This window comes from Haemaphysalis longicornis, unplaced genomic scaffold (genome assembly GCF_048455015.1).
Source record: "Haemaphysalis longicornis isolate Haplotype H1 unplaced genomic scaffold, Haemaphysalis longicornis Haplotype H1 scaffold_3, whole genome shotgun sequence".
NCBI classification, from domain to species: domain Eukaryota; kingdom Metazoa; phylum Arthropoda; class Arachnida; order Ixodida; family Ixodidae; genus Haemaphysalis; species Haemaphysalis longicornis.
This window is the reverse complement of record NW_027526335.1, coordinates 84,875,113-84,892,303: the sequence shown is the minus strand read 5'-3', so window position 1 is coordinate 84,892,303 and position 17,191 is coordinate 84,875,113. Positions and strand designations below refer to the sequence as shown.

The window sequence follows — 17,191 nt, the reverse complement described above, 5'->3', positions numbered from 1 at the left end:
AGGTGTTAACCGTGCACCATGGAAGTATGCTTTCATCATCTGCGCAAATAACGAAATATTGTGTAACATAAGTGCTTCGCTTGCTTGTCTGCTTGCTTCTGGCCAAACACTAGCTTCCATGACATCAGTAGCATAACATGACAGTCCATACAAAACTGTGAGCGGTAACACTGGTTCGAGCACTGTTTAGCTGGGCAAGATCGCCAAGCGAGAACTGGAGTTTCTTGCCCATGTGTGCTTTTGTTTTTTGTTCCTTGCAGTATGCCCTAACACTATGCACGGCTGGACTGGAGTACGCGATGCGCGCGTACTCCACTCCGGCTGTGCACTATGTAGAACTGTGTCAGAAAGTCTCTTCCCATTATGTGCAGGTCCTTTTTGTTGTGCTTACATGGTCACTCCTTTTTTTCCCATTGGTACAGTTGAAACCCAATCCAATGATATTTACAGGGCCTGCAACTTAAAAAGATATTGTAAGAAAATAAAAGATAGTTGTCTTGACATTGACTGCTGATGGGAAGTAAAAAAAATGTTCAATTTGCAGCTTTGCAGCCTTGGCTTTGGGTTAAATGGAATTTCAACTGTACCTTTAATTTGCCGTCGTAACACCGCGGCACTACATGATCTCTTTCCTTAATTTTTCAGAGCTGACTCTCTACTACGGTGCTGACAGAGCAGATGTTGGCAGTGCTTCCACTAGGTCATTGTCGTGAAGTCTAAGGACTGGTAAGCAAAGCTTGCCTGCTGCTGCTTCTGCTGCCATTACTACTAGCAAGACCCCCCCAGCATTGTTTTGCGCGAATAGTTGACCCTGATAACCGCTTTTGAAATTTCTCAACTTAAGGTACGAAAGTGTATTTGAGTATTTGATTTTTATTGCTTGGCAAAACCAAGGGGAGGCTGAGACTAAAGATGGACGTGGCCTGACAGGGGCCGCAGCCACCCGATTTGCAGCGTACATAATAGCACGTCTGTTATTAATATTAATAACATAACACGTCTGTGGTCGGAAAAGTACACTGAACAAACTTTGTTTGGGGACAAATTGCACGGCTGTAGCAAGTTAGCAGCACTGGATAGCTTCGTTTAGAGCTGTAATCTCTCTGAAGAAAAAGTTGCTTACAGCAAGGCTGCCGGCATATCAACACTGGGCTCTAGCCTGTAGCTTTTCAATGTGTATATAAGGCTTCGTAACAGTTAACAATCAGTTAACAATTTTGGAGTAAGTTTTTACGTGGCAGTAACTTAGTTTTTATGTGGCAGGTAACTTAGAAAGAGAGGCTGCTGTTGTAATTTCTAGTGTGTTTCTAGTATATATAACTCGCAGAGCAGTTAGTGCTGTGTCAGTTCGTTGAACGTTGGAAATGACTTTGCTCCCCTGTACACTGTTCTATGTTGCTAGCAAACTTTTGGGGTCTAAAAAAGCTTATAGGACTAGCATTCAGCACAAATTTCTTCTTACAATACTGCAAACGTAGCAGTCGGCTTTTAATCTCTGCTGAACTATTGTAGTGGGCACACATGAAAAATTTCATTAAAGTGAATGTGTAACTTGTGTTCGCAAATTTCCGACCACCATCCTCTTGATTCCGTGCACTTAGCTCTCGCAAGCTTTTCTTCAATTTAAGAAATTTGTACGCCACAGCATGGCTTTTACTAAAGCCGGTCAGGCCGAGCTGTCTAAATATGGCTAAATCTGCCTTTCAGTTGTCTTTAAATCGGATGCTGCTTCGATGGCGTTGATAGACAACGTGAGCTTGCTTGTATTGCTGTACAGGAAGAGGGGGAGGCTTCGCAGCAATGCTACTTACAGGCATTCGTGTCCCTGCGACACTCATGGCAGCATGACCGCCGACTGTGTCTGTCAGTGCTTTTTATGGGTATGCAGAAAACCATTCTGAGGCCGTATGAGATTCCTGCGACTCTGGAACTAATTCTCTTACTTCCATGTGCACTTTGTCCAAAGGCGCTCATTTGTTTCTACCAAACATTTGGGGCCTTGGCACTTTCACCATTACCCCCCAAAGTGACAATGAATCTGTTAAATGTGTGTCCAGTGTGATTTAAATTGTCTTGTCTTTTTTGTTATTAGGATCACAAAAGAAAAATAACTGGAGCATGCTTGTGCGTAGTAGCCTACCCTTTTTTCAACATTTTAGGGGGGGAAATGTTGTTTCTAGTGCTCTGAATGCCTGTGTTGCCCTGGAAAAAGTCATTATGCATATATATGTAGCCTTCAAGAGAAGTTTAGTGTGTAATATAGTAGCAGTGTATTGTGCAGTATGTCGGATTTAATTTTTTAGTTACATTTTTGCTCTATGATCGCTCTTTGTTTCGGCTCGACAGCTGACCTAGTGCGACAGCTGTGATTTTCTTTTATCGGAGGCAGGCTCGCGACAACGGAAGGGGATAAACAGGTTTACTTGTTGTGGACAGTATTTACGAGCTCTTCCGTAACCTCGGCCGTGTGGCCACCACCTGCGCAGGGGCTGTTGGGCAGCATGTCGCAGCACAGTGACGAGGCACTGCTGGTGGCTGGCAGCGACAGCTTCTGGGAGCCCGGCAACTACAAGCGGACGAGCAAGCGGACGGAGGACGGCCACCGGCTGTGCTCGGAGCTCATCCAGCTGGTGCAGGAGCGGTCCGAGGTGGAGAAGGCGTACGCCAAGGGCCTGCGCGCCTGGTCCCGCAAGTGGGCCGAGCAGATCGACAAGGGCCCCGAGTACGGCACCACCGAGGCGGCCTGGAAGGGGGCCCTGCTCGAGGCGGACCGCACCTCGGAGATGCACCTGCGCGTGCGCGACCGCCTGCTCAACGACGTGGTGCCCCAGGTGAAGGGCTGGCAGAAGGACAACTACCACCGCTCCATGATGCAGCTGCGCGAGCGCCGCGAGCTGGACGACGCCTTCAAGAAGGCCCAGAAGCCCTGGGCCAAGCTGCTTGAGCGGGTGAACAAGGCGCGCGCCGACTACCACAGCGCCTGCAAGGGCGAGCGCTCGGCCACCAACCAGGAGCGCAACGCCTCGGCCGACTCCTCCCTCTCGCCCGACCAGGTGAAGAAGCTGCAGGACCGGGTGGCCAAGTGCAAGGAGGAGGTGGGCCGCACCCGCGAGCGCTACGAGGCCGCCCTGCAGGAGATCAACGACTACAACGCCAAGTACATGGAGGACATGACCGTCGTCTTCGACAAGTGCCAGGAGTTTGAGCAGCGTCGGCTGCAGTTCTTCAAGGACGTCCTCTTCAGCATCCATGGGTGCCTCAACATCTCCGTCGATCCCGAGTGAGTGCGCCCCGCTCCCTTCCCTTTGCTGGGCCTGTGCGGGCATCGTGGCGTTGGATGCCCCTGTGATGTCTGGTCTGTCGGGGCGTCTCTAAAGCCGTGGCTGTGCTTGCCAATAGATCAGTGTCGCAGTGCTTTGTGTGGAATTTTCAGCGTAGCAATAGTAAAGCCATCATTGTGGGCTGTGATTTCGGGGTGGCTTGTGTTGCAGCTCAATAGGTGCAGTATGGTAATGCGTGCCGTTTTCTTATTGTGCTACCAAAGAGGAAAAAGCGAGACTCCCCCTCCTCTTTGGACAGGACTTGCTTGCCGTGCTGCCCCTTCACATTAGCAGCCTACATTTGTGATTGCCGAGGGAGGCAGTAGTTTTGTCGTACCTGTCGTGGCGCTCGGTATAACGGCTTTCTCTTCGGAATCTCCTTGCTACGTGCAGGCTTCCACAGATCTATGAGGAATACCGGCATACAATACAGAATGCTGACGCATCCAAGGACCTCAAATGGTGGTCCAACAACCACGGCGTTGGCATGGGAATGAACTGGCCGCAGTTTGAGGTGAGCCTGGCCTTGCCGTTGGGAATTGTCCTAGGCTGTTGGCATGGTGTAGCTTTGGCATTGCTTTTACTCATGCTTTGATATCTTCCCTTCTCTGGTACTCCTCCTAATTTTTTTTTTTTTTTTTGCAGTGGTCACTTTTACATTGCTTTATTTTGCAGCCTTTCACATGCTTATTCTGTCATACCCACCCGCTTTATGCTTTTCTAGTGATTTGGAGCCTAACCTACGTGCTTTGGCTTCCCTTCAGCTTTACTATGTGGCTAAAAGTTGCGTTGCTGTTGCTTATTGAAAAACGCAGCTGTTTAACATAGACCAACGACAGCTAGTTCTTGTCCATGCAGAAATTTTGCATGTCACGCTTGATATTTTGTCACTTTGTGGACCAGCTGACGAGCTCTTCGGTATGCAGTTGCTACTGTTGCGCTACTTTATCATTGCTTACTGATATAGTGCACACTGCAAGAAGATTGAAGATGCTTTATCAGCTAGTATCTAAAAGTCTCACTTTGAAGTACTCCACTGCCAAAACACACGTCGTTATATAAGGAGTGAGACACAGACGTGCATCTTTTTTTACTCCGCTCAAATACGTGTAGGATTGTTCATTTTCTGGTTAAACCTGATTTCTCCGCGAATTGGACCTTTTCAAAGTAGCAATCTGCACAATCGTGCGCTGACGGTCTGCCGATCTCCACAAGTACTTGGTGAAAGCAAGCCCCAGAAACACAATTTTCGAATTCATTGAGTGTTGGCATGACTCTACCGCTCATTACTGCTGGCTGGCAGATGTGGCACTGACATTATTGTGCCTAGCTAATGGAAGTTGTGATGTCGAGAGAACAGGTCTTGAATGAGGACCAACTTGTTGCACATGCAGATGATAATATATTTAAAGATAAGCAAAAAAATTTATGACCAGCTTTTGGTGAATTAAATTTTTCATTGCTTTGAGGCTATCAATCCCCTTTACTGTCATTCATTTCCGAACAAATGCCATATTTTGGAGAGTAATTGCGAGAAAGCCCTGATGCCCCTTGATTGCCAGCTTGAAACAAGCACCAGTTTTAATGCGTTAGAGTTAAGAAGCCTGTGATACCTTCTGATAAAATAAACTCAGTATTACTCTGTATATCTGTAGATTTAACCCCCCCAAAAAAAAAGTAACGGACTTACGGAATCGTTTTAGAAGAAACCCGATTTCTCCTCGATTATGAGTTTGAAAAATACCACCCTATTTGTACCCCCCAATTTTACAAAAATATAAAACCCGAAAACAAGCAACCCTAAATATTGGTATGTGATCCACTGATCCTTTTAATAAGCGCTGAATGTTTCCTGCATTTGCGCTTAAATTTGTCATGATGTTAACGGTTCCTGTTAAGGGTATGTTAAAATAACGGTGCTGCAGATCACGCGTTCCTATTTTTACAAGCTTTTGAAAGCTGCACCGATGAGGTTCTACTCTTATTTTCAGTGGTAACGCGCTTCTAGTTTCTCCAGGTTTTCCCCTAGCCACACTAGCCTGCTTGTATGGCACATGCGTTGTTCATGCCTTTTCCACAAGCTCATCTATTGTTGCAGTAGTAGTACTGGTGGTAATGGTAGTAATGACAGGATTTCCCAGCCTATTTCTTTCCCAGCTAGTATGCCATTGTCTACGTACATTTTCCATACAGGTAGGTGGATACCAGTGCTAAGGCTCGCCTCTTGTGCATGCCTGTGTGTGCCTGGCGCTCGAGCATAGGCGAAGAAGGGAACTGACGCTGTGTGTGCCTCCTCCTTCCCCCCTTCTCTGGCTGCCCCCGCTTCTGTGTGGGTTGTGTGTAGGAGTACTCGGAGGAATTCCGGGACATCGTAGGCAAGAGCAGCAAGAAGGCTGCCATTCCCGAGAGCGGCATCACCCTCGTCAACCAGCACAAGATCGGCGAGGAGCTGCCTGTAAACAGACAACAACGCCTGCCCCTCTCTCTTCTGCTCTCTCTCCCTCTCTTTCAGTCTCCCAAGCTCTCGCTCTTCGCTCCTTCTTCTTGCCTCCTCTTCCGTGGTCTCTCTGCCAGGTCCCAGACGGCCGTGCAACCTCCTTTCAGCTTGCGCATGTGGTGGCAGTTTCTCTTTGTTCCTTGGTGGTTGGTCTTTGTGATGTTGACTGACTCCTGCTGCGGCCAACTGCTTTCTTCTTCGCAAGCAGTACTCGGTCATGTTTGGGGTCCTTCAGTGTTCCGCGCCTGGGTGCCCACTGAGACGTAAATTAGTGACCTGGGTGTTGGTCTTTATTAATACAAGCTTAAACTGTAGAAACCAGATGAGTCAAGTGCGTTTTAATATAAGCTGGAGCAACTCCTCACCCTCTTCTCACAGTGGGGATCCACTTCTGCTGCCAGGTGTCCTAGTTTCATGCTCGTCCAATCAGAGCTAGGCTTTGTCAAGCTCAAAAGAACTAGCACTGTCTTTGTGGCTCGTACAGCTGGCTACCTTGAAGTGTGCCTGCTTCAGTGCTTTCTGTAGCTGCAGCCTTCTGGTTTCATAATTTGTCTGTGCGTTTGTAGCCAGTTTTCGTCCGTGAGTTCTTTCATAGCTTTCCGTGTCATGGTCAAAGTGTGCTCCTTATCGCGTCGTCATCTGCATGCTGCTGCTGCCATCTGGTGCGCTCCAGGGATGTCGCTTCGCTCTTACTGCCTTGAGGCACCTGTCTGTCTTGTGCATTTAACCGCCCTTTGTTATCCTTTCAGATTGGGCCTACTGGTCTCTGACCTACCTACTAACTCTCCCTTTGTGCCGCTCGCTGTGCGTCTTGTGCTTAACAGAATGGCGGCTGCTAACGCCGATGCAGGCTGTTAGTGCTTGCTGTTCAAAGGAATGTCTTGCCTGATTTTAACCGTTTGCGTGCGGCATACGAGTGCTGTGGACCTGGTCCTTGCATGCATTGCATTTGATTCTACAGGGTACCTGCCTATGGCAGTTTTGTTTTTTGCCTGCGCTCTTTCCTTAATCTGCTGATGTGTTTGTGTCCCACGGGGGGCATTGTAATAACCTGCTCAATGAACACTGTTGTTTGGGTTTACTTAACGATGTGGCCACTGTCTGAGCAAATGGTTTAACCACGTAATCTTTAACAATAAGATTTAAGTTGCTAGCATTCCAATTACTGCAAATGCAATGCTTTGCAAACAAAGTTGCCAGCAACAGTAATGCTGACAAACTTCGAAATTTGCAAGTAGTATTTACAAATTGAAGAATAACGGCAAACTAATTCATACCATTAATCACTGCTGAATGGCTAACTGTGGGGTTGTATCCGTGAGGTTGGTTGTGCGTTTTTTCAACGCAGTAAAATGCAGTGCAGTATAATTTCACTGTCATAAAATCTGGTGGAAGTGCAGCTGTGTTGCCAAAAGCATGGGAGGGTGCAGTGAAACATTCATACAGGGAGGGGGTACTTAAAATATGCTATGCAGCCAGGAGATGAAAAGCTCTATGGATATGAGGGTGTTAGAATTAATCTAATGTTTGCTGGCAGCATGTGCTCAACAAAAGTATATGCCAGTGCATACATGTGTTGCAAGCATTCAGTGGTTATAATTGCACCATGAAAGCTCTAAGCTTCCACGCAATGCCCTTATGAAGAGGCAAAACACCACAAAAAAGGAAACACAACAGCTAGTTACAAAAAAAGAAAAATGAATGTGTAGCAAGTGTCATATAAATACAAAGGGAGCTGCCAGCCATTCATGGGCTCATGTAGTTTGTGTAAATTTCCTCAAGCATTGTCGGGAGCTTCACCCATAAGTCACTTAAATTTTTGGCCTTGTGCTTTTTGAAAAATAAGTTTCGATACAACAAAGTGTTGTCCCTGAAATAGTTTGAACTCTCATTGTAATGCAGCTACTAAAACGTAGGGCATTGCAGTTTGCTGCTACAGATATGATGTAAGCATGCAATACTTCAAGCTTTACTGTGTTGAGACATACTTTCGTCCTGAATGCCAGCATTGTCTGGACTGTCTCATGCACAGCAGTGGTGCATGGTAGGGCCACATAATTTACTTCGTGCTAGTCTTACCATGGATTTACCGTTTAAAACTAGACAGTTTATGATAATCTACGGTGGGCATCTTCTGCACAGTCATTAAACTTTGGTGCTTGAAATGGGCAATCGAAATGGTTCCTTCCCACTGGTGCCACCAAAGTTTAATGAGCTGTAAAATTATTTCCAGGCAGTGCAGTTTTATGGCTGACACTGTTTAGAGATAATTAGCCATTTTTGGAGGAACAATAGATAAAACAGTGTTAGCCGTAAAACTGCACTGCCTGGAAATAATTTTACAGCTCATTAAACTTTGGTGGCACCAGTGGGAAGGAACCATTAGTTACCAAGGTAATTAGAGATAATGATCCATTTTTGGAGAAACAATAAATTACCTTGGTAACTAATTGACTGACCCAAAAAATAATGCCAATCTGAAGTCAGTGGTAAAAAAAAAAAACAGCAAGGCTGCCAAGTTTTGCAGAGTTTACTTAACAATTAAAAGAAGCTGTTTTAAGAGCAGTGTCCCCCCTTAATTAAGCCCCTAGAAGACCCGTTGGCATGTTTGCACTATGCAGCAGCAGTAGTACAGTGTTTTACGGGCTCCCTCCTTTCCCCCTTGGCAGGAGTACACGCCTGAGGTGCAGCACATCCACCGCAAGGAGAAGAAAGGCGTGGACCCCGGGGGCATCACGCTGACCAGCGTGAGCACCCGCACCGACGGCGTGGTGTCCACCGCCCCCAAGAACAACCCCAACAAGGCCGGGGGGCCGCCGCCCAGCACCAAGGAGGCCGGCAACAACCACTCCACACCGGCCACCACCAACAACAACTCCGCGCCTGCGGGCACCGCTAACACGTAAGGGGCTCTCCTCTTTTTTTCCCTGCCCATCTCTGAGTGGAAGGGTGTCAGTGTGCGAGCCGTATGTCCGTGCGTCGCGGTGCGTTGTCATTGTTCCTTATGGTGTGGCTGTTATGTACAATGGAGTGTTTGCTGTATTGACTCCTAATAGGTGTTTCTTCACACAGAATTGTACAAGGGCTGCAAAACCTGTAGTATTGGGCACTTTGCAGAGTGCATTAGTGAACACTGCCAGCGAAGCTTGTAAGCCTCGGGAGGGAGCGTAACCCTTCCTAGTACTTTGGGTGTCCAGTGACATAAAAGCTGCAGCGTGCCATATTACTGGTGGTGTTGGTAAGAATCTAGGTGCACTGTCATACAAAAGGGGCCCAGAAATACCCTCTCCTTGTCTATTTCGGTGCGTACAGGGGAGAGGAATAGGCTAGGGCACTGGCTATGCCAACCTAAAAGCGAGGGCATGGTGGGCTGAGATATTGTAATTTCTATCTTTGGGGCAGTCTGTTAGTGAATTCGCATTAGTAAAAGAGGATTCTAAACTATTCCATTCTCTTATTGCAAGGGGAAGAAAAGAGTTCTTGAAAGTGTCATTTTGGAAAGAATATTCTTAAAGTCTGGGGGTGTTTATGCTGGGTTGTGCAGGTTTCTGACAGGCGCATGTGCCTGGATGTGTTGATTTTGTAATGGTTGTGAATTAACTGAAAAACTGAAAATAGGTTGCAATACGCATTGAATTGATTGACACGGACAAACATTTTCATGTTCATACAGCCACACAAGCGCTATCGCCACAAAAACTAAGATGTCAACATGTCGTTACAATGCGTCCTTTGTTTGAACCAGGCAGATAGAGCAAAGCCCGCTTCACTCTCGCCGACCACCACAGGAGCGTGTGCCAGCGAGATGTGTTGAGAATAAAAAGTGACCCCTAGCGTGAAGCGCTCAAGGCTATCAGCTTTGCCACTTGAAGGGGAGGAGAAGACAGGATAGTACACAGGGGTTCAACACCAGAAATGAAACGTCAGATGGTGCGGCGATGCATTTTGCCATGCGCTCATGTTCTCCGGCTTATTTTGCTAATGGGTGTACTATCGTGGTACTTTGAAATACGAACAACTGAAGCGCATATGCGCAGTATGAAAATGTGCGAGAGTTTGTGTCCAACCGTGGTATGGAAAGACCATCATGTGGCGTGTGAGCATTTTGGTTTATCTTCTCGCTGCGATGGGCGCCTGCTCACGAGCGTTATCTAACTTTGTCGCTGCGCTGAGGGAAAACGGCAAACGCAGCAACATTTGTTTATTTGGGGCCGAGTGGCCAACAGACGATGGAACGACGATAGTCTTTCCACAGCAAGGTTGGTCACGAACTCTTGCGACTTGTTCCTACTGGGCATACGCGGCCTGTCGCCAGGATGTGTGGCATGTACTGATATCCACGCTCTCCTTTGTTCGTATTTCAGTGTGTCACGATAGGTACATTGGTGTGTCAGTGGCACACACCAAATGGGGGTGTAGGGGGATGGTGAGAAAACTGGCAGTTATTCAGAGGTGTCTGTGTAGCACCACTACAAATGGGTTGTCGTGACCTTGCTGGAAAATTCTGTACAGCACCCTGTAGGTTACCGAATAAGACGTATGTGTTGTAACTTTGAGTTTCAGAGTGTAAATGGGCCTCACGTTATATTTGCGGCTGCTTTACTTAAATAATTATTTCCCTCGAAGCATTATGCTGAACTAGCAGTGAAATGTTCATTGACATCATCGCACCCAATGCCTCAAAATGTGGGGATGAGGCCATGGCATCCTTTCATACTAATGTATAGTTCCAGGGAGGAAATTGGTGCTAGAGTCTAGGGAAGCTTTGCTTCAGCAAGCATGGCGTCATGAACGATGGATGGAGAAACATTCTATTTTTACTTGTTATGGCTCGAAAATGAGCCGAAAAGTTCAACTGCAGAAAACCACAATATTCTTGTTAAAAAGGTCTTTTTACGTTGTTTGTCTATTATAACAGAATAACTTTTGAAAGACTTCAGCTTCTGTCTTTGCAAGTGCTTGTTTGTTTGTTCATTTGTTTCCATAAACGTACACACGTTATGGCAGAAAATAAAGTAAAAAGTTGCACCCAGGAACTTTTGAAGTAGTGTTCAAAGTCACATGAGGTGAATGCAATGCTGTCAGCTGCAGTGGGGCTCCCATGGCGGGGCCAACTGCAGCAAGATTCCCCTCTGGTACATGTTCGTATGAAACTCTATGGACCATTGTGCCCCCTGTACCTGCAGCCTGCGGACAATCCTTGGCATGGGAATGCTGGTGGGGGTTTCTGTGTGATGTCTCTCGCCATCGATGCAGGGAGAAAAAACCGTACAACCCCTTTGAAGAGGACGACGACAACGATGATGAGGTCGACGAGCGTCCCAGTGACATGTAAAGTGGCCCTAATGTAGCCGCGCCACGCACCTGCTCAGCAAAAGCTTGTTTGGCCCTGTTCTGAAGCTTCAGCCCCTTCCTGTTCCTCTTGCGCCTAGTTTTGCCCCCTACCCCTTTGCGCTCTCTCACGTGTGCTACCTGGACACTTGCGTCCCCCAAGACCCTGAACTCATCTTGCCGCCACCTGCCGAGAGATACCACCGCGAGTTACCACACGGCGTTGGAGCGACAGTTCGGTTATGTGGAATCTGTGAACAGTCTCAACAAGCAGTCCTATACCCCTGCCACACGGCAAATGTGATGTCATTCTCATCAAATGTCGTTCGTTTAAAATCACATTTGTTTGCTGCCACACGAGAAAATGTAATGACATTCGATTAAAATGACATTGGGGACCTAATGAGTTTGCGGAACCCATTCGACTGAATTCTGCCAGCAAATGTATTATGTGTCGACACCTTAAGACTCGGTGGGAATGCCCACCAAAAACAGATTACTCAAGCATCAGTAGCATTAAAATGTTTTTGCATGTGTATAATTTTTAGTCATTTATTTGTTCATGAGACAAGCCGAATAGTTGTACAAAATAATACTGCTAGCCTTACTACCAGGCCAGCCTCAGCCAGCGTGGTGTACGCCAGCTTAATTAAAGTGCATTCAAAAAGTGCCTTCAAAAGTGCAGTGAAGGTGTTGAAGTTCTTTTCGCTGTTCTTGCAAATATTGTAGCGCTTACTAAAATATTTCCTCTATGCAAGTTATTAGCCTTAGCAGGTGCCATCATTTCCAAATGAAATAATTTTGGCCGTGTATCACGTCAAGAAAATGCATTACGTCGAACGAATGACATTCGGTGGGAATGACATTAAATTTGCCGTGTAGCCAGGGGCATTAGATGGAATGCTCTCGTGTCTTAGAGACGCTGTTTCAACATTATCGTCAGTTTTCATGCTAGTGTATTGCTCCATGGCACAATTTTCAGAGCGATGTAATTTCGGCCTCTACATACATCGACATATTCCTGCATTTCATTGGATTGACAAAACAGGGCCTTTAGTTTTTTTTACTTCTGGCACTGAGGTGGATGCACCATTAGCTGCAGAGAAGTCACTTGCTCTACAGGAAACATGTCAATGACATCCTGTAGAACTGTAGAAAAGACTATGGATGAACTTTGTTGGAACACCATTATTTATTCCTGTTCTTCATCAACCGATGCATGCTGCAGTTGATTAGAGTAGAACTTAGGCTGGTGACCTGCGTACTGTACTTCTTTGCATGCACAACGATGCATTGTATGTAGTACATTCCTATTAGGTAGTTGTGTGCAGTAGTGAATGAATGCATAGTAGTTCTGCAAAGGAACCTGTAGACTGTTTCCGATGTTTTTGAGTCCATAAGGTGACCTTTGCCTTGCTTGTTCACTAGTTGTGTTCTAGTGTTCTCCTTTTTCTTAGCTTGCTTTTACCTTCTTGCGTTCTTTCGTTTTGCTATTGTTACTAGCCCATCAGCAAGCTTCGGCATAAGCTTTTTTTGCTTTTTCTTTGTACTACGTTTGTAGAAATTTTGTGTTGGGAGAGTTGTCAGCCAGCCATTTTACAAGCACTGCAAGCTGCCCCTCTCAGCACATCAAACTATTTATTGAGCATGTCCAGTAGTTTTACTTGATGTTGGAGTTGTGTGCGATCCGCTTTCACGATAAATAGCAATAATTTGCAGTGCCTTTTAGACCTTGTTGTGAAATTTCTGTAATCTAAAGTTTTGCTGTCAAAAATGGTAATTCAGGCAACCTTCTTAGCCTGTTTTTCTTGTGGGGTTTGAAGCAGCAGTGGCTTATTAGTGAATAGGTGTCTAGTTAGTGTAGAATATGTCTCTCGGGCATGCTAGGCATTGCCTGCAGGGGTAACGAGTAGCTGAAAGTGTGGTAGTTTGGTATCTAGGAAAACGAATCGGTGTGCGTGTGTGTGTGGGCAGGTGCTGCTGCTTCTGAGGTGAAAGGTGCTAGCTGACTTGTGGTCCCTTATGCCTTGCAGCAATGGTCGTGCCGGCGAGCCGAATCCATTTGAGGAGGACCACGAAGATTGGGACGAAGAGTCAAACGATGCACTTGTCGACAATGGCGAGCCAGGCGTGCCGGTGAGGGCGCTCTACGACTACGATGGAGCTGAAGCCGACGAACTCTCGTTCAAGCAAGGTAACGTGTTTTGATTGCCTGCGGTTCCAGCTGTTTCACTCTGACGGCTGTATTAGCAGTCGTTTGACTGTCAAAACTTGGGCCAAGTGGTGACGCCAGATCCAAACATTGAGGCAGAGATAACTAGGATAAGAATGGGGTGGAGTGGATTCAGCAGGCATTCTGAGATAATGAATGGCAGCCTACCACTGTCCCTGAAGAAGGAAGTGTACGACAGCTGCATCTTGACAGTACTTGCCTGCGAGGTAGAAACTTGGAGGCTCACTAAGAGGGTTCGACTTAAATTGAGAATGACTCAGCGGGCAATGGAACGGAAGATGATAGGGGTAACATTAAGGGACAGGAAGAGAGCGGAGTGGGTCAGGGAGCAAACTGGTGTTAAAGACATATTAGTAGAAATTAAGAAGAAGAAATGGACGTGGGCAGGACATGTAATGCGAAGGCAAGATAGCCGCTGGTCATTAAGGGTAACAGAGTGGATCCCTAGAGAAGGCAAGCGTTGCAGGGGGTGGCAGAAAGTTAGATGGGTAGATGAGACCAAGAAGTTTGCGGGGATAAATTGGTCGCAGTTAGCACAGGGCCGGGTTGATTGGAGATCCATGGGAGAGGCCTTTTCCCTGCAGTGGGCTTAGATAGGTTGTTGATGATGATGATGGTTACTATCAAAAGAAGCGAGGCAGTGACGTCTTCCAATTTTCTCGTGGTTCTAATTCTTTTCCCAACCAGGGGACCAGTTTGAGAAGCTAGAGGACGAAGACGAACAGGGCTGGTGCAAAGGCCGCAAGGACGGCCGGGTCGGTCTCTACCCCGCCAACTATGTCGAAGTCGTCCCCTAGGCCAGAGGCGAGCGGTCGACAACCGTGCGACGACTCGTCCGAGCGCAGGCTCCCCTCGTCCACGCAACGACCCCCTTCAACGAGACGAAGAGAGATACGAACTGTGCCGTTTCCCCGCCTCCACGCGAAAGTGTCGCCACACGTGTGTCATCGTCTGGTGCCCCCTCTCCCGTCCCCCATACACTTCCGGTGTTGACATGCCAGAAGGGACAAGCTCGGCGTGCGCAATGCCAATGTGTGTTGTCGAGGGTCTACACTTCGGCTGTGGTGTCTGGTTTTAGTTGTGCCGGCAACAGCAGCACCGACGGGAAGAAACTGTTGTTTGTGGGTGTACAGTGGGGGAGCGTGTTCTTCGTGTGTGGGTGCCGCAAACTGCGGTGGCTTTGCCAGTATACCTGCAGATAACCCAGATGAGCGAGATTGCTGCCGTATACTTCTTTGTTTTTGCGTAGGATAAGTGTAATAATTGTCGGGAGAACGATAAAAACGCATGCGCGCACCATGTGTCCTGCACCTGGTAGTGATTGCAATGCCTTCTGTATTGGCTTCTGCATTGGCGTGGCTGCCTCGGAGGCAGCCAGTGCAGAGGCTTAGTACATTAGTGGCATTTATTTAACTACCAGCACTTTCTCGCGCCACCTGTTCTCCATAGTAGCCGTGCCGTTGTGCTAAACTATTCTTTTTTTCTCCCCTATTTGTACATAACGTCTAATGTCATGTTGCGTGTCAACATGTTGCAATGATGTAAAGAATTTAAGGATTGTAGGTGTCGATGCAGCCAGGCAGTCTTTTTATTTTTATTTTTTTTTTCAAGTTTGTTTCGGTGGGGCATGCCTGTTCCAGTGGCTGACTTCCATGTACAGCCTCGAAAGGTGTTAAATGTCACATTCGAGAATTGCGGCAGGGTCTTCCTGTGGTTGGTTCGGGCCTCTTTTTATGTCTGTGCATTCGCCCGTAAGAGGCCTTGCCAAGAGAGGGAAGAAGCTTTTTGGAGGGTTAAACTTCGTCTAACCATTCACGCGAAGCCCTTTTGTTTTGAGCATTGTTCGCGGCGCAAGGCAAGCCGTGGTGCGAAGCAGCTGTCCTAGGCTTGGAAAACTGATTGCATTATGCGAGGACTGGGCAGGAAACGGTTTTACGGCGTCATCCTTTTATGCTTTTTATGGAAGAGCATGCTACCATTTCTAACCAACCAAATAACGTTGATGACCCCCCCCACATAGTCGCTGTATAAAAAAAAAACATACTTTTACTAGTTCAGTTTACTTTTTCAACCCAAATGACCAGCTGACTGTTGCATTGTTAGGTATGGTCTCGCCTTTGTGTTGCTGCAGGAATTCGCTGTAGTGCTCTGCTCTCAAGCATCTTTTGTTTTTTCAACTGTTTGTTTTGTTTTTCTGTTTCGCCGTCTTTCTTTTTACTGCAGTTAGCACGGAAGGTGCCCTGGCTGTGTTTTGTCCTTGTTCTGCGCGACTTTTTTACACTGTTTTTTAACGTTTTGTTCTTCGCCTGGCTTGTTGTTTTGGCATATTGTGCAATTTTTCTTGCCTCCGTGAGATCTGTGGAAGAGATCTTCCTCCGCTAGGCATGTTTTTCAGTTTTCGGTGTTGTTTCGTGTAGTACCGCTGACCTGTTCTCATCTTTAAATTAGTTTTCAGGCATAGGTGAAAGTTTTTTATTTTCACAGGTGAGATTTTGCCGCACTGCTCACTTCCTTGCACAGGATGCAATGCGAACAATTTAGTGACACATGAAGTCTTCTCTCCACAGAAAATATAAGAATTTTGGGGCACTTGACTTTTTTTTCTTTCTTTCTTTTAATTAAGCTGTTTTTTTCTCTACTTTGCCGTAATATTCGGTGTTTACTGCCAGTGGTGCGATCTCCCATTGAAAAACATTTTCTTTTTGTTGGGTACAGCAGGCCATGCTCCCATGGTGCGTGGCATGCGGGGTTAGTGCTGCTAAATCGTCAGGGGAGTTGTACAAAGAGGTTGCGCATTTACCCTGTCGTTTTCCCCCCTCCACCTCTGTGTATGGCCGTATAACAGAAAGCATAATGTTGTTGTTTGCCACTATGTATATGGAGACTATTTTTATGAGCCGAAAGTGAGTTGGTAGGCGTGAAGGCTCGCGCTTGAAACGTCTGTAAATAAGTTTCGATTGCTGCAAGGGGGCTCGTGCTTGAAAAGAAAAGCAAATGTGCGGACTTTGCACGTTGCTTGTAGGAGACGCTTTCGTATAACTTCTTCAGCCAACATTCTCGTCTCCACCGTAGTTCCGTGTGGGCTTCATTTTTCGGGGCAGAATGCCAGTTTATGTGCAGCCTGTGGGAAAATTGTGCTGGCAGAGAGGTATTGTTTCTTGGGGGATGTGCTTCACAGCCAGTGGAAGTGTCCCCCCCCCCCTCTTCCCCCCCCTTCCCCCCTAGTGACAACTGCTAACAACCTCTCTATCTGCATTCTGGTTGAGCCACACCAAAAGTTGTCTTACTGTTTCTTGTTTCACTGGCACTTGTGGGGTAGCGACTGGGACTTAAACAATGCCACACTAGGAGGTAGTAGTCAACGCTGTCTGTGCGCATGTGGAATTCTTGATTGGTTCAGAACGTTGTAAATAAAAACGATGCCTGCGAGAGCATGTGTACTGGTGTAATGTTGGCAGGTGCGGCACATTTGCCGGTGACAGCGCAAAGTTTTGCGCCTTGTTTCGCGAAGCCAGGCACGGAAAAGTTAGCACAGCTGGTTTCGGCTTCTTTCCAAGAGTTACACATTTGATAAAACGTAACACTTTAGCTGTGGTCTGCCTTGGTGCAAAGGAAAAGTGCGAGAAACCCGAAAAGTTCTTCAAGGTGTACACGAAAAAGTGTCAAATCTACATTTCTAACATATCTTCTGCTAAGACATATTCCTAGATTAGTGTTAATTTTCTGCTGCATCGCATCGGTGTGTGAAACCCTACAATCAGTAAATGAGCGTGAGCCTCATGGGGCCTTTGCTGCACGCAAAAACGCGCC

General features: G+C 46.8%; 1 protein-coding gene across 14 annotated transcripts in view; it reads left to right on the top strand.

Annotated features, from left to right (window-relative positions):
* Synd (protein kinase C and casein kinase substrate in neurons protein Synd) overlaps positions 1-16,812 on the top strand; it is a 110,568-nt gene extending 93,756 nt beyond the window's left edge. For 7 of the 14 annotated variants that reach the window (XM_077703611.1, XM_077703613.1, XM_077703614.1 and 4 more), the window contains 8 exons: positions 646-726; positions 2,487-3,280; positions 3,714-3,834; positions 5,665-5,775; positions 8,487-8,719; positions 11,074-11,148; positions 13,182-13,342; positions 14,069-16,812. In XM_077703611.1, the coding sequence (XP_077559737.1) occupies positions 2,502-3,280; positions 3,714-3,834; positions 5,665-5,775; positions 8,487-8,719; positions 11,074-11,148; positions 13,182-13,342; positions 14,069-14,178 (1,590 nt within the window). In that variant the 5' untranslated portion in view covers positions 646-726; positions 2,487-2,501 and the 3' untranslated portion in view covers positions 14,179-16,812. The remainder of the gene's footprint in view (positions 1-645; positions 727-2,486; positions 3,281-3,713; positions 3,835-5,664; positions 5,776-8,486; positions 8,720-11,073; positions 11,149-13,181; positions 13,343-14,068) is intronic. The other 7 variants (XM_077703606.1, XM_077703608.1, XM_077703609.1 and 4 more) reach the window with 3 other exon arrangements.
* Positions 16,813-17,191: the final 379 nt, after the last annotated feature.